Genomic DNA, 16,196 nt, shown 5'->3' on the forward strand with positions numbered 1-16,196 from the left:
CAGTCAGGGGAGCTTGCATGTCATACATACTTCTATCCACACATGTTTCCTATAGTCTAAATTATCTAATGAAGGTGAAATGCTGAGAAAAAAAAAAAGTTCAACAGTAACTGGGTTACATGTAGCTTCAAGGAACTTTTTGATAATTACAGGCTGTTCAGTTTGGGGGGTTTAATATAACATGTAGACAATTAAATAGCTTTGTATAGATGATAATACATGTTATAATGTTTCTGTTATGCCTATAAATATGTGCAAATGGATAGAAGACAGTTTTTAGTACAGTTTGTACCACTTTCTAATTAAGGTCCCTTTAAAAGGTAATGAGTTGTAACTAATGACTTTATTGATGGCTAGTAAATCATTTTAGATGCCTTATAGACTATTTATAATCCATTAATAAGAAATATGTTTTGGGTTCTCTGTCTGTGTAAAAATCCCTTTGACTGATTGGACCACATGACTATCTGGACCAAAATTTAATTTATTAACAAGTTATTAAGCATTTATTAATGGATTACCAACATTTATACTTGTATTATTACCAAATGGAAAAGATGAACACCTCAAAGCATTTTATTCACAACATGGCAACCCAAATCTGTTGTGATAAAATATGATTTTTAACTATTCATATAGTACTTACAACTTCTAACCTTACAGAACATAAATGGTGCCTTGATAGAAAATGGAACCAAAATTTATATTGTGATGTTTGCACTTCGATTTTCCTCTGCTTTTCTCTGATGAACCTCCTCCTGCACAATACTGTATGACCTTGTGAAGATCAAATTAGGATTTAGAGAGTGTAGTCGTAACAGAGGAGGAGACATGAGTTTCACATGACCTTAAACCTCTAATACAAATCTTAAACCTTCAGTGAAAGTCCTCATGTCTTTCCTGTTGGTTCTTGCTAATTCAGCCATCAGTCTACAGCTGATCATAAGAAGTGCTTTAGTTAGCTTAGTCTGTTGTTGGCGACAACACTGTGGAACCAGAGGGTGGAGGTTTCATACATACTTGTAATTTACCTTTATTAATTACCCCATCAACCCTAATTACCCCTGGCAGATATTGACTGACACTAATAGACTGACAATCACATCCAGGTCTTACATAATCAGAATGAGTGAGCGTTGTCTGCATGAATGAATGCGGTGAAATTAATGTGCGGCATCTGCGAAGTGGCATCTGACTTGTTTATTTTTTCATATTACTGTATGTGCTGAAGACGCTGTGGGGCACAATGCGACATTCTCTAATGTTCCACTGATTCATTTACTTTCTTTGCGTGAATAGACAGATACTTATGTAATTAGAAGAATATTGGTCGGGAGAAGATGGATGAGCCTGCCTGTGCTGTAATCCCAAATCCACTGCGCTCTTCTCTGAGGCAGAGAAGGTTTTTAATATGCTTTGGTGATACAGAAAAAAGTATGAAGTCTAAAGAAGATACAACATAAAAACATGCCTGAAATGAGAAATTCAAAGCAACTTTAACATCTTTGTTTTGACTGTAATAGAAGATCATTCTTATTTCTGCAATGTTTACATGAAAGGTACATTATTTTAAACATTCTCATTGGACTAATTTTCTCTCACGGATGCAAAAACATGCTCCTGATGTTGTATTAATGGGTTTAAGACTGTCTGGTGTTTCCTGTCATTTCACTGCAGCAGAAGGATTTCTAAAACAGCAAGATGTTGTTGTTATTGAGGTGTGACCGTGCACAGAAGGCTGTATTTGTTCCATTCTTATTGGGAAAGCAGCACACGCAGTTCCCTTTCTGTACAATTAGAGTGTACAAATGCATGTTGTTAAATGTCAGTGTATTTCATATTGATCTCATTGGTCTCTGCTGCAGTCTTTAGGTGAAAGGGAATTTAACTTGAATGAAACCGCAGAGAGAAAGGAAAACATTTAACACACATCTGTTCTTGGTTTTTTCCAGGTTTACCTACGAGATCGCCCCCGTTTTCGTACTCATGGAGCAGCTGACACTGAAAAAGATGAGAGAGATCATTGGCTGGCCCAACGGAGAGGGTGATGGCATATTTTCTCCAGGTAAGAACCCAACCAGTGATTGAACAGGAGTGGGAGGATGGTTGAATAGGATCTGAGCCCTTAAAACATGTCAGGCTCTGGTTATTATGTCATCAGATACATGTAGAAGTGCTGTTTCTTAGCTACGGTTTTCACTGCTGACAGAGCTCATCTGGTTTCTGCAGGAGGAGCAATCTCCAACATGTACAGTGTGATGATTGCCAGATACAAGTTCTTCCCTGAAGTCAAGACCAAAGGCATGGCAGCTGCACCCAGACTGGTCCTCTTCACCTCAGAGCATGTTAGTCTAACACTGCTTCTCTGGAGCTGATTATTGTAACCCTCCGCAACACCACAATTTGAGTGCTTTTATCACTAAGTGTGACATTTAAGACACATGCTGTATTGTACTGATAGTCAACATATGTTCTTCCAGAGTCACTATTCCATCAAGAAAGCCAGTGCAGCTCTGGGCTTTGGAACAGAGAACCTGATCCTGTTGAACACAGATGAGAGGTTTGCTTTATACTCCACCAACATGGAGACAGTCCAGCAGGAAATCAAATGACTCTGTGACTTACTATGTGATCTTGTTTTCAGAGGGAGAGTCATTCCTGCTGATTTGGAAGCCAAAGTAATAGAGGCCAAGCAAAAGGTGAATGAATCAGACAACGTTCTCTCTAACTTTTGCTTCCATTGCGCAATGAGAAACAGTCATATGTGTGCTGTGGAGTTTAACTGTAGCTACAGAAACACTTACGTGTGCCAGAGCAGCAAGGTTATATCAATAAGGTTAATGCTTCTGTCTACTTACATATGATGCTGTCCTGGTCTAAAGTACCTCTCCTGGAAGTAATTCTTCAAAGGCAAAGTGATGTGCAGACCAGAAGAGATGGGCAAGCAATTTTGCCCCAAACAATAGCTGCAGAAAGGAGGAGTGCCTTATTTGAGGAATATGTTTTAGCCCATCTCTTTGATGTCAACAATGATAGGGAGAAAAAAATATATAACTTGGATTCAGCCCATAATTGTAGCCGATGTCTTTTTTTTTTCTTCTTCATGCTTGTGGTGTGCAGGGGCACGTTCCAATGTTTGTGAATGCCACCGCTGGTACCACCGTCTACGGAGCCTTTGATCCAATCAATGAAATTGCAGACATCTGTGAAAAGTACAACATGTGGCTTCATGTGGACGTAAGGGATTATTGATTATCCTCAGTGCACAGTTAAGCCGTTATGGTCAACACTAGAGTCCTCACTGATACGGATCTATTGTATCCTGTGCAGGGTGCATGGGGAGGAGGTTTGCTGATGTCAAGGAAACACAGACACAAGCTGAATGGAATCGAAAGGTAAAAAAAAAAAGGAAAGCAATAAACATACTGAAGACAGTGATTGTAGTATAGACAGTTATTTTAGAGATGCACACCACAGATGTTACTCTTCAAGTTCAGTTAGCTCATCACAAAATAGTTCAATAATTTCTTCTTTCTGACTTTTTAAAGTCCGAAAAAATGACATCATCAAGGTTATTTTGGCATGGGCTTGGAGATTTGGTGCTTTAACACCTAGTCTATCAGTCCCCCATCCACATGGAAGTGCAATACTAAATCAATGGAGTGCCCCCTTTAAAATCTGAGCTAAAGAAATTCATGATCTCAGCTCACATTACCACAGATATTTCAAATTGTACCTTTCAAAAGACTCATATGCACAGATTTCTCAATAAAATTGAGAGAAGCTATGTATTCTTAGATTGCCACTTCTGTTTCTAGACGTGATACACACACACACACACACACAAACACACACACACACTCTCTCTCACACAAACACACTCACAGAGCTGTTTACTGTTTCAATATCTGTGCAGGGCCAACTCAGTCACCTGGAACCCTCATAAGATGATGGGAGTGCCACTGCAGTGCTCTGCCATTCTGGTCAGAGAGTGGGTGAGAATGTTTTTCACTTTCCTGCTGCACACAATGCCCCTCCTGCACACGTATGCGTACAAGCAGAAAAAACACTTTTTGCACTTGGGTTTGGTAACCCTCCCCATTTCTCTCATTGCAGGGATTATTACAAGGCTGCAACTCCATGTGTGCCGGTTACCTCTTCCAGCCAGACAAGCAGTACGATGTCACATACGACACAGGAGACAAGGCCATTCAGTGTGGCCGACACGTAGATATCTTCAAGTTCTGGCTCATGTGGAAGGCAAAGGTGTGCACTTCTCTACAGCCATGTGTTACTCATTACATCTAGCAACTATAGCTAATCTGTGACGGCACAGTAACAACTTCTTCTTTTTTTTCAATCTGCCTTAAAGGGAACAGTAGGATTTGAACAGCATATCGACAAGTGCCTGGATCTTTCAGCATACCTCTACAATAAAGTAAAAGACAGAGAGGGCTTTGCGATGGTGTTTGACGGGGAGGTGAGATCATTATTTCCACAGAGAGCAAATATCTTTCATATGAACACCCTAGTATTCACTGCAATGAGTTATCAATTCCTTATAAATCAGAATTCAATAAATTCTCCCAATGATCAGCTGCAGCAACATGGGATAATTTAACTGTTCATATCAGAGCTTTTCTGCTTTACAAAACAGCTATTTTTCTTTAGTGATTAATGACTACAACATGTTTAACATCTTAACTTGGTTTTGGGATAATTTGGATTATTTTGCTCTCCTGACATGTTGACAAGAAATGCTGAAATTACAAAAGGCAGTTTTTATTGGCGCTCATTACAAATGTTGTTCCCATTTTCTCTTATCAGCCGCAGCACACTAATGTGTGCTTCTGGTACTTTCCACCGAGCCTGCGCAGCTTGCCTGATGGTGAGGAGAGGCGGGAGAGGTTGCACAAGGTATTGACTCATCAATCTGCTTTTTAAGCTTAATTTCAAGCTCCCCTGCCTGTTTAAATGTATTCTTGTAGATTTAGGGATCCATACAGTAAAGTCTTGCTTGCATAAAGGTATGGAAGTAGACCAGAGTTTGCATGATAATGATGATAATGATAACGTGTGTTTTCCACAACAGGTGGCCCCAAAGATCAAGGCCATGATGATGGAGTCTGGGACTACAATGGTGGGTTACCAGCCACAAGGAGACAAGGTCAACTTCTTCCGCATGGTCATCTCCAACGCTGCTGCTACCAGGTCAGACATCGACTTCCTGATCGGGGAGATCGAGCGACTGGGGCATGACTTGTAAGAGCTGCACCTGTATTGCAAAAACTTTTTTTTTTTTTTTTCAAACATTTGTCTTTTCCAGCTCTGGAAAGCCTTGAGCTTGGCTACATGCCCCTTTTTTGTCTCATAAAGAGATTTTTGCTTACAGGTCTCTTCTGGCAATGCACAACAAATAATTGGCCCCGTGTGTTTCTCTGTCTCTTCTGTCTTTAGCAGCGACGTCATATATTTAAAACCTTTGCACACCAGATTATCTGAGTAAAAAGGACTTAAGTCAGAACTTGAGAGAATTATATAAGCAGACTGGTATTCTTGCTAAACCATATGCTAAGTGGAAACAAACCTATATTATGGTAAACAGACTCTTGTCAGTGCGGTGAGTTTAACGCTGGTTCTTTTTCATGTAAATATGAAATTGCAAGAATATTCGAGCACTTCATGATTCTTTCTACAGCAGCTATTAAAACGTCATTATACTGTTGTACTATATGCAGATCAGTATGAAAAACAGAACGAGATCAAAATATTTTTTCACAAGTAACAGAGCACAACGTACAGTAGGGAACCTTATAACATTGACATAAACAGTATTAATGTAATATATATGATGTAATGACTGTTGGTGCTCCATGTTGTCTACGTAATTATCAAGCCAGACGCACCACCACATTGTACCCTAGCTGTTATTTCCCTTTGATATCACATAGGTGGGAATATATAACACAGTCATTGTAACAAGTACTGTACTTGATTGCTGTGTTTTTAGAGATTTTTGTGTAGATTGTGTATAGTATTGTTACATTGCCTTTGTGCCAAATGTGTCCTAGTTTTACAGTGAGAAAACCCTATATGTAAAGCAATCATACAGTACAGTATGTAATAGATTAACCACTTTATTTATATTAAGAGATTATAATTGTGAATAGGTTATCGGCTATTCTGATCCATTTGTAATGTATCCTCCTTCATACTTGGGAATTCTGCTGTATTATATCACAATGTTTTGAATAACATTGAAGTCTTTTAGTGTATTTGTGAACCAAAGAAGGGTTGGGTTACATTTATGAACATGTACATGGCCCTTATTCTCCCTTATGGATGGATTCAGATATTTATGTATAAGAATAATTAACTTAACCGCCCCTTAACGTTAGTGCAATCTATGTTGTGTATCTGTGCAACGTCATTGTGATTCACTGACTGAATGTTGTCAAGAGGCTGGCAGTGCGGCTGCTACTGCCAGTGCTTTGTTAACGATAAAAAGCACAATGCTAAACCATGATCATGGGGCGGCTTTTATTCTAGGGACATATGATTGTCTGTATTATTACGTGTTAAGTGGAGTAAAACTATAATATGCAATTTTTTTTGGTTTGTCTTAACATGCTCACTAAAGGCACACTTATGTTAAAAAAAAAAGAGTTTTGCTTGAACAATGAAATGCACACTGTTTGCTACTGTAATAAGGTTTACTGAACAATTGTACATTCCTGAATTAGTGGGATGAAATGTCCCAAATGTCAAGTTTCATGTAGGCACTTTAACCCATCATTTGCAGAGTATTACTGTTGTATCCACAGCACAAATAAAGACATATAAGCTGTAGAACATCTGTGGGAACAAGTTTTTGCAGTTTGTCAAACCTTTGAACTTTACAAATAAATATATATGGTGAACAACGTTGATGTGAGAGCATCTTGGAGAAGACTTAGTTGACATATGCTTTATTTCTTCAGACCCCACTGTTTTATGTTTGAAAAAAATATTAATTTCAAAATCATTATTTTCCTTAAAATATTTTTACATTTTTTCTGATCTTATTCAAACCTAATATGTAATATGCAGCACTGAATTACACCAAATAACAACACTGTCATTACAACAAATAAGGAAATTTTACCCGTTATTGGGCTATGCATGAACACATATGCCTTTTTTTATCCAACATTTCATTTAAAATCAAAGAAGTGTATGTTATCCTGCACAGAGTTGTTACTTTACACTTACAATAACAGAAATACAAATGGATTACTCTACTATGTAAAAAAGTACTGTCAACACCAATCACATATATATTAAAAAAAAGAAAATCCATTGTATTAAAGGAAACAATTTCGCGATTTTCTTGTCTAAAACAATATTCAGGTGCCAACATGAACATTGAAACAGGTTTTGCTTACTGTAATCATGTCTCTTGTTTAGTAGACATCAAGAGATACCTTTCTAATGTGCTTTCAATTTAAGTGATGGGGACAAAATCCACAGTCCTCCATCTGCACACAAATATATTTAAAAGTTTATCTAAAGCTAATATGAGGCGTAAACTAATGCCGTCCAAAGTAATCAAATCAAGCAATATCTTTCAAAGTTACAGCCTTTTTAGTACCAAATTCCCTTTTTTGTCATTATCCTTTCACCTCAGCTAAACAGGGAAACACAAACAGGGAGTTTTGTATTGAAAAGGCTGTAACTTTGGAAGACATCCACTTGATTTGCCCAAGTCAAACTGCTGAAGCCTCATATACAGTATACATTTAATACATTTTTGCACAAAATTAGGACTGTTGACTTTGCCTCCTATTACTTACATTGCAAGTGCATTTGGAAGGGATGTTTTAATGGTCATTAATAGCAGGAGAAATGATCACAGCGAGCAAAACGTCTCTCAAAGTTCATATTGGAACTCAACTATTGTTTTCAAACAGACTTGAAAAATTGTGAACCTATACTTTAAACCATGTTTTACAGCTGCAGTCTCTGAGACCCCAAAGAGATGTGAAATGTTTTTAGGTAGCAGATTTCTGAAGTATGTTACAAGTTCTAAATAATGTTTATGAACAATTCACATAAAATTGGGAAAAATCACAAAGTGTCAAGCTAATAAAACAATGTTTAGTATGTTTTTTTGAGTAAGTAAAGAAGGCTCAGATGGTCCCAAACTAAATTTTAGGATTACAAAACACATTTGCTGTTCATCATTCGTCATTCTCAAAGACAGGTTGAGTGTATGAGGGTGGTGAGCTCCAACCTTTAGACAAATATATGCCAATTAAATTCAACATATGGGGAAAAATTCACAATTTGGTAAAAATGTCAATCTTGGCCTGAGATTGTGTGTATAAAATCCTGCAGTAAGAGAGTTTTTTCCTTTTCTTTTTTTCTCTTTCATTTTTGCGATCCACCTGGTTGTCACCAACCATTGATCAGATTAATCACCCTGGAGGGACTTGCACTGATTATCTCACATCTGAGATTTCATGAGCTCCCACCCCCTGCCAATTACATCCCTCCTTTCATTACTCACACTTTTAAGATATTTATCATAAAATGCATTAGACTGTGCTCTCTTAACTTTTTTCCCCTAGGGAGCTTATTTCAAGGCTCTGCCTGGCAGCATTTTATTTCAGCACAGCAGTAGAGGGACCGGCTGTTTCAGTAGCTCCTCTCCCATCCTCTAGCAGATGCTGCTTCTTTGTTTCATGGTTGAGTGCAGCGATCATTACAGGCCCGGTGTCACTGGCTGCTTTGTAAAGTTACTGGGAACAGAGGATTAAAGGAATAAACGCTAATAATGGGGCAATAGAAATTGCAACCCTTGACTTTTTGCCACATCTAAAGGGAGACTGTTTTTTTGTTTGTTCTTATAAGGAAAGCCATATTATTGAAGGTTAAACTTGCATGAATGTAATGACATGGCTAATTTGGAAGCATGTGTTGGAGAATCTAGGAATGATTAAATGCAAATGAAACCAGACCGGGCCTTCAGCTGCTATAGTTTGTCACAGTCCGGTAAAGACATGAATAAATGACCACCCAAAATAAGTAACATAATCACCGGACCAATGATTTGATGCAAATATCAGTATATTCAGTGTGTTAACTCTATATAATGTATGGAAAGGTTTAAAATTTAACCCTGATGCCTGACTATAAAATTGATATTTAATAGTATTTCAAGTGGTTCATCACTTTAATCAACAATCAGTAAGCTTATCTCCATCAAATCTAATTACAAGCATAATTAAACTTTGATCAAGAGGAGATCAGGCCAGTAAAATAACAAGGAGCGGCTCTGTTTTTGCAGTAGCTTCTGTCTCTGGAGGGTGGGCTGGCTGACTCTGGACACCAGACTGTGAAATACTTAATGTCTGCCTCTGCACTAGTCTGTTCACCCTCCATTTCACACCTGGCACACATGCACACACACAAAGGATTTAACAGTCATTACTGCAAATGAAAGATCATCAGATTTATCGGCTTCATTGCATTGCCTTTTCCTCTTGGGTTCATTTTGTTCCCACATTTATTTATTTATTTATTTTTTTGTTTGTGAATTTTGTGAAACAATAGGTCCCTCACCCGTCTCTCCCCTCTCAGCTGTGTTACTCTTCTCTCTTATATATCTATGAATCTTGTCAGTGCTTTCCTGATGTGCCAAATATATCTCCCGCCCCTGGGAATCACTGCCACATTAGCTTCCTGATAGATACTGACATTCCCATTGTGTAAGGCAAGTCTAATGAAATGATGATGATGATATTGACTGCGGGCTGCTTGCCAGCCAGCCCTTCCCCCTCTTCTCCATACACCATTCATACACACACGCTACTTTGTCCACTATTTAGCCTAAAACAATTGCTTTTTATAACCTTTTATTTCTTACTTTACAATCCACAGTTCAACATGGGCTGCATTTTTGCTCTTGAACTTCAATTGAAAGGTCAATAATTACATGTTCTTGTGCTATAAAAGGTGTTTTTTTTTACTACCGCAATCTGTGTATTATGTTCTCAACTTCAAGCCAAACAGAGAGCGTGCTTGACATTAAAAACCAGTGATATCCGAATCAATTGTAACACCTTAAGGCCTCTGACTCCTAAAGTAATTATAATGGGTTACACTTATCTAAATAGCCTCCTCTTATTGACTGTGTCCACGACTTGATTAATCTTGGCAGAAAGTACATTTTAAGCAGGAGATTAATAGTCCAGGGACTGTAACTTGCCTGTCTCCATGGCTGGGGAGTGTAAACCTAATGTGGCGCTTGTTAAAGTTGAAAGGCTGCTAGTAAATGTCTCCGTCGGATATTTTCTAAAGGAATAAGCATGAAGCCCAGGAGCAATTACGCTGCAGCTAACCAAGTCTCTGTGTGGCGATTGCTATCATGCATGCTAAATGAATAAAACAGCCTCACAGCACATGACTGTAATCTAGTGCTCTGCTGTTGTCTGCATCAGTATGCGGATGATAAACACTCAGCCATTTTTTTCTGTCCTGAATGGGAATGATGGTGTAGGGCAGGACAACAAACATGTGTCTGATGATGCTGAAATTAAAATGATAAACAACAACCATAATGACGTGATAACTACTTGTACTGGTGTTTGGCTCTGCTGCACTGTCTTCTAATTCACTTAGCATTTTATCTCTTCCTCCCAGTACAACAGAGTGCATTATGTCAGCACAGACCATGTATTTATTAGACAACCCTTTCATCCTGCAAACAATGACCTCTCACAGACGCACCACATTAAGCAACTAACCCTGACAGGAGCAGCTCATGATGTTTGTAGCTGTGGCATTGCTTACTGTGTAGAAATGCAGCATGTGTGAGTGGGGGGGGGGGCACGGTAAGCACGTGCAGCTAGATGTTTATCAAATCATGGACATTTTAATATCTGGCCACTTCTTTGTTAATGTCTTCCTTGCCCCCTTCCTTCCTTGCCAAGGTGTCTGTGCAATAAACGCCTGAACAAAGTATAGTGCATTTTTTTTCAGCTTTAGTTGTAAATTCCTTGCAGAGCTGAGGAAGTATAAATCTAAGAGAGTGCTATCCAGGGCAGTGATCGCAGAGTTTTAAGGCGTCAGCAAGCTTCTGCTGAAATACAGAGTTTATTTATCTGCTCCTTGAAGAGCAAGTGTCACCATGTGAAGTACAATTCTCACTGGTGGTAAATAATGGATGTGATGATATTTTACACTAAGGAACAGTGAATGATTTAAGTCTTAAATAAGTATGGTGTTGATATACAAAAGGTAATGTTAACTCAAGCAGTAGACACTCCCTCACTCATTGTATAATTAGTATGACATAATATCAACAGAAAAGATCCAAATGATCTTAAATAATAAAAACATTATGTCAATTATTGATTGCCTTTATTACTAAGAAAAAAAATCCTAAATACCATGTTACTCTGTGTTGAGATGACGAGCCCCTTAGAGAATTTTCAGTACAAACATACACCAAGGAATTTAGGAATATATAATATTTCAGGCCAAAATTTGACATCAGAAAAGCTTCATAAAAACAAAACATTCTCAACTGTGCAGTGGTTTACTGGCACTATATTCAAGAAGTAAAGTTTCAGAGTCTTTCAGGAATGAAGGACAGAAATTGAACTTAAATATTAAACGATGACATGAAAAGAGTTTAACTTCCTCTAATTGCTTATGAAAGTGATACTCAAAAGACCATGGACCCCCATTTGATAAGATTTTTGCATTTAGATGTGTTATTACAGAAAGTGTATGAAACCCATGAACAAAATAGTCATACATTCTGTCATTGTGTTAATTATGGATGGAATCATAGTGAAAATAAATTGTTCCCCTTTTTGCTAGGGACCTCCTGGAAACCCCTCAAGGACCCCTTGGGGTTCCCCGACCCCACCTTGAGAACCACTGTCTTATGAAACCACACTTAAATTTCTTCGTCTTATATTATGGACACACAGTACTAGCAACCTGAGGTGCACCTGGTCCTGTAAAATGTAGGCAAATTTATTCCATTGTTGAGAATCTATGGAGGGATTTGAGAAGAATCTTTTGGTTTTCCTCAAAGGGTAAATCTGTCTGAATGTGGGGAAAAGGTGACAGATTCTCATAAAACAACATTCCTGTCACTGAGCTTCTTACAACAGGTTATACATATAGTCTGAATGGCAGCTCTGCTGTAAACCTCAGTTCTGCGAAGCTGAAAAATACTAATGTGTTGCATCAGTGTCTCAGAGATGTTGATGATATTGTGTGGTGAATTTTGATGCTGTAGCTGTGATGAAATGACCAATCACCTTGTTTAGTGTCTGTCTATTCCTGAAGCATGTTATTCATGATGTGAATTATGTTTTCATGTTTTTTTAGACTGATTCATTTGCAGCGTCAAATAGACTTGCAGTTAGTATTGTTACATCTGCCCTTGGGACTCATCCACGATGCCCTCTATCTCTATTTCAGTGTCTCCCTTGCCTGCTGCTGCTCTCTTTGTGTCTCTCTCTCTCTCTGTCTGTCTCTCTTTCTCTCTCTCTTTCTCTCTCTCTCTGTTTGGGTGATTGTGTGAGTAGAGACAGGTGTGCTGGAGTCAGGGCAGATCCACACCAGCTGCACCTCATCTCTGCAATCAAGCCTTTACAAAGACTCAGCTCTACCATGTCCACACTGACAGATTGTAGCTTCTGCACTAGTCAGTCAATGCCTTGAGCTATTTTTCATGCATTAGTAGTTTTTTTTGTTGTTGCCTGTTTTTTCTGTGGCCTAACTCTGTCTCCTGTTTGTCAGCGGTGCTGTCTGCTCTGGTTCCAGACGCTGTCTCCAGCCCCTCGTTTTGTCTCGTCAGCCCTGCTTTCCTGCCCCGGACTCCCGCTCTTCCCAGTTTCCAGCCCAAGCCCCAGCCCCAGTTACCAGTCCAAGCTTCCCCAGGCCTGCATTCCCGTCCCCTAACCTTCAAAATAAATACCTTGTTGCTATTATATCCCTGTTTCCTTGCCTTGAGTGTCCGCACTTGCGTTCACCTGCTCCATCCCACGTAACAAATATTCATACTATTTTGTGTCCTTTCTGGAAATATGTAATTTTGGCGATGATCAGAAATGTTTTAAGCTGACATTTTTTTGAAACTGACAATCAAATTAATTTCATTTTTTTTGTTTGCACATTTGAAGCAGGAGACAGTTTGTAGTAATGTTTGTGATTTAATTGTAATTATATGAATTGTTTCTTGACCACAGTGTCAAGGATAAAATCCTCCTGTTGGAATATATTGTACCAATGCTTAATCTCCTCTCTTGGATGAGAGTGCAGTTTAAGCTTCATCCAACACAGCAGAGAGACAAAATCAAGGAGAGCTCTAGCGGACACTGACAGGATAACTGATGATTGATGAGGAGAATCACAATCCTGAGCAAGTTTATTTCAAATTATTTGATAAGACCTGCTGCACTACAGAGATATTCAATTACATATACATTAATCTACTCTTTGGGCCCATGTCCTTTTTATATCATTGATATGATATCCCTTATTATCACTGTTTGATACAGAGACAATTGTATTCACTCGTTTCTGCTCTGATGTGATTATACGATCAAATCAAAAGCCACTGGGTCTGAATAAAAAAAATAACAGGCTCATTATTCACCTTAAAAGAATACAGGGTATGATGTTTTTATTCTACACATATCTAATAAACACTCCTTCCACACAGAACCTAATTCCAGCAGCTGAACGACAACATACCAGGAAATAAAACTGCAAGGAAAAGGCAGATGTGCAATTTCAGACACATTACTGCTGTGACCTTGAGCACTGTTTTCTGCATGCGAATTTGTGTATGCACGAGGGGAGAAGTGCCTTCAAGATGTTACTTAAGAAAAAGTATGTAGGTGTCCACAGAAAAATGTAAAGTTTAAAGTGATTCATTTATCTTGCCTGGTCCAGGTGGTGCTTAGTCAAACTGTACTGTTGACTAATTTCAATAATAACATCATCATATCTCATGGATTTATCATCTGTAAAATAACTGGTACTGGTAGATTAAGTGCTAAAAAGAACAATATTTATTACTGAATTGTGTGTGGAGTGGAAACGTACATTTTCAAGTAGCAGTTCCTTAAAAGTGTACAATAAAATATTTCAAGAACTGTACATGAGTGAATGTACATTGGCTTGGTCATTTCTAGAACAATATAGACAGTACCAGACAGACCTTGTGTGGCCACAAACCTTGAATATGTAATTACTGGGGTAATTACTGGGTCTATGGATTGACTTGGTCTCAGCTGTGTAAAAACTCTGTTAACACAGCTTTGAAAGAAAATTGTTAATCTGTCTTGACATTTTAATGGTCAGTATTCAGCGACCTGAAACACTTGGACTGTATTTAACTTGCAATTTGCTTATGAAGACATGACTTAACTTACTCTCATGGACTTGAGACCTGACTTGAACCTGTCTCAATTGACACTTGACTTGTTCCCTCCAAATTTTCCATTAAGTACACAGCAGATTACGCATTAGCTTCACTGTACACACCCAGAGAGATCCAGAGACTAACAAATACTCCTGTGCTGGATTAACAGTCCCTGCCATCATGTTTTCTGTGAGTCTTTGTGGCAATTTGATGAACAAATTAACTAATTTATTTAGGAATAGGCACCATGTGAGCACAAAATAAATTAAGGCCCAACACTAGATTTTGACACAGTGCCACAAGTTTAAGAAATGACACATCTCCAGAGTTTGACGCTAGAAGGCTGTTTTCACATTCACCTGGTGAAAGTGGAAAGTTTCTCTGCGCTCACCTTAAATCTGAGTTTAAGATGTTTGGAAGCTAATTGTGATATAATATGCAATTTACAGAAGTGTGACGTGGAAACTTGAAACCACTGAGAGTTGACTTTTCATTGAAGTAGGAGACATATTGCAGTAATTGAACTTTTGAAATGAATAATATTAGCATATTCATAGATTGTGGATTTAGTGGATCTAAATTTAAGATTTTCTAAAGAGGTTATTGAACTTGTTTGTGGAAAAAACATATCAGACACAAATTATTATTATTCAAAGCAGAGTATTTTTTTTTACATATCTTAAAACATGCCTGGGGTTTATCTTTAAAGTCCCCCTTCACTCTAAAATATGTTTTTCTTCTTGTTCCATCAGTTGGATGTTTGAGCTTCACTGTGCAGAATGATGTATGTGCAGAGTTTGGCACTAGAAGGCTGTTTTCACGTTTAACTGCTGAAAGTGCAAAGTTTCTCTGTGCTTATTGAAAATCCATTTTTAAAGGGCGGGCCTACGAGCAGGATTTGTGACTTCACAACTAGTTTGGAAGCCAATTCTAGTCCAATATTCAACTTACACAAGTGTGATGTGCAAACTTGAAGCCTCCAGTGCACAAACACTGAGAATTAACTTTACAGTGAAGTAGGAGACATCTTGTTTCCAGCTGTTGAACTTTTGAGATGAAATATATTTGCAAGTTCATAGATTCTGGATTTTTTAATGAGGGAGAAGGAGGAGATGTCATTTCAAGGATTTTAACAAGATAATTTAACTTTTTTTGTGGAAAAACTATACACGAATTATTATTCAAAGCAGAGTACTTTACATACATCTTAAAACATGTCTAGAGGAGATCTTTAAGTGATATTGTAGGATTCATCTTAGGTGAAATTGTAGTTTATTTGTATTAATTCCCTAACAAATTGCATACAGACATGCACTGAACCTCAGACTTTAGGAGCTCCTACTCTCTGCAGCATCTTGTATGTCTGTATAAAGTTTGAGTGTGCCCATGCTCTGAGCATTATAGAAATTGTGACCATACAATACTGATAATTGTTTCTTTCCTCATTTAAGTCAAGTGCAAAAGGTGAATTGTCACAACAAGGGCAGAGCTGTTTTTAAGATCTTTGCTAAAGCTAGATAATAAAGAGTGGGGTGAATACTCCTTTATCTCTTTCACATCAACCTGTATGAGTTGTTGTGAGGATATGCTTCAGCATAAACAGATGTTCCTTCTTTCTCTTTCACACAGGAACTTACTGTTCAGATGCACAAAAATGGTGTCTATGACTCAGAAGTTCACACAAGCAATTTTTTCCTATTTATACAATCATTTCCTCACACCCTCCACCTCGGGTCTAATCAATATACTTGAATGATTCTCAGTG

General features: G+C 38.1%; 1 protein-coding gene and 1 long non-coding RNA gene across 3 annotated transcripts in view; both read left to right on the forward strand.

Moving 5' to 3' along the window:
- LOC137192672 (glutamate decarboxylase 1) overlaps positions 1-6,898 on the forward strand; it is a 13,660-nt gene extending 6,762 nt beyond the window's left edge. For both annotated transcript variants that reach the window (XM_067603543.1, XM_067603544.1), the window contains exons 7-17: positions 1,953-2,065; positions 2,230-2,345; positions 2,481-2,560; positions 2,645-2,699; positions 3,121-3,237; positions 3,331-3,395; positions 3,917-3,995; positions 4,117-4,266; positions 4,373-4,480; positions 4,828-4,917; positions 5,093-6,898. In XM_067603543.1, the coding sequence (XP_067459644.1) occupies positions 1,953-2,065; positions 2,230-2,345; positions 2,481-2,560; positions 2,645-2,699; positions 3,121-3,237; positions 3,331-3,395; positions 3,917-3,995; positions 4,117-4,266; positions 4,373-4,480; positions 4,828-4,917; positions 5,093-5,266 (1,147 nt within the window). In that variant the 3' untranslated portion in view covers positions 5,267-6,898. The remainder of the gene's footprint in view (positions 1-1,952; positions 2,066-2,229; positions 2,346-2,480; positions 2,561-2,644; positions 2,700-3,120; positions 3,238-3,330; positions 3,396-3,916; positions 3,996-4,116; positions 4,267-4,372; positions 4,481-4,827; positions 4,918-5,092) is intronic.
- A 5,667-nt stretch (positions 6,899-12,565) lies between these two features.
- Positions 12,566-12,994, forward strand: LOC137192123 (uncharacterized). Its single transcript, XR_010930518.1, has 2 exons — positions 12,566-12,706; positions 12,802-12,994. It is a non-coding gene; the product is annotated as an uncharacterized lncRNA (long non-coding RNA).
- Positions 12,995-16,196: the final 3,202 nt, after the last annotated feature.

Source organism: Thunnus thynnus, chromosome 11 (assembly GCF_963924715.1).
Source record: "Thunnus thynnus chromosome 11, fThuThy2.1, whole genome shotgun sequence".
Classification (NCBI taxonomy): domain Eukaryota; kingdom Metazoa; phylum Chordata; class Actinopteri; order Scombriformes; family Scombridae; genus Thunnus; species Thunnus thynnus.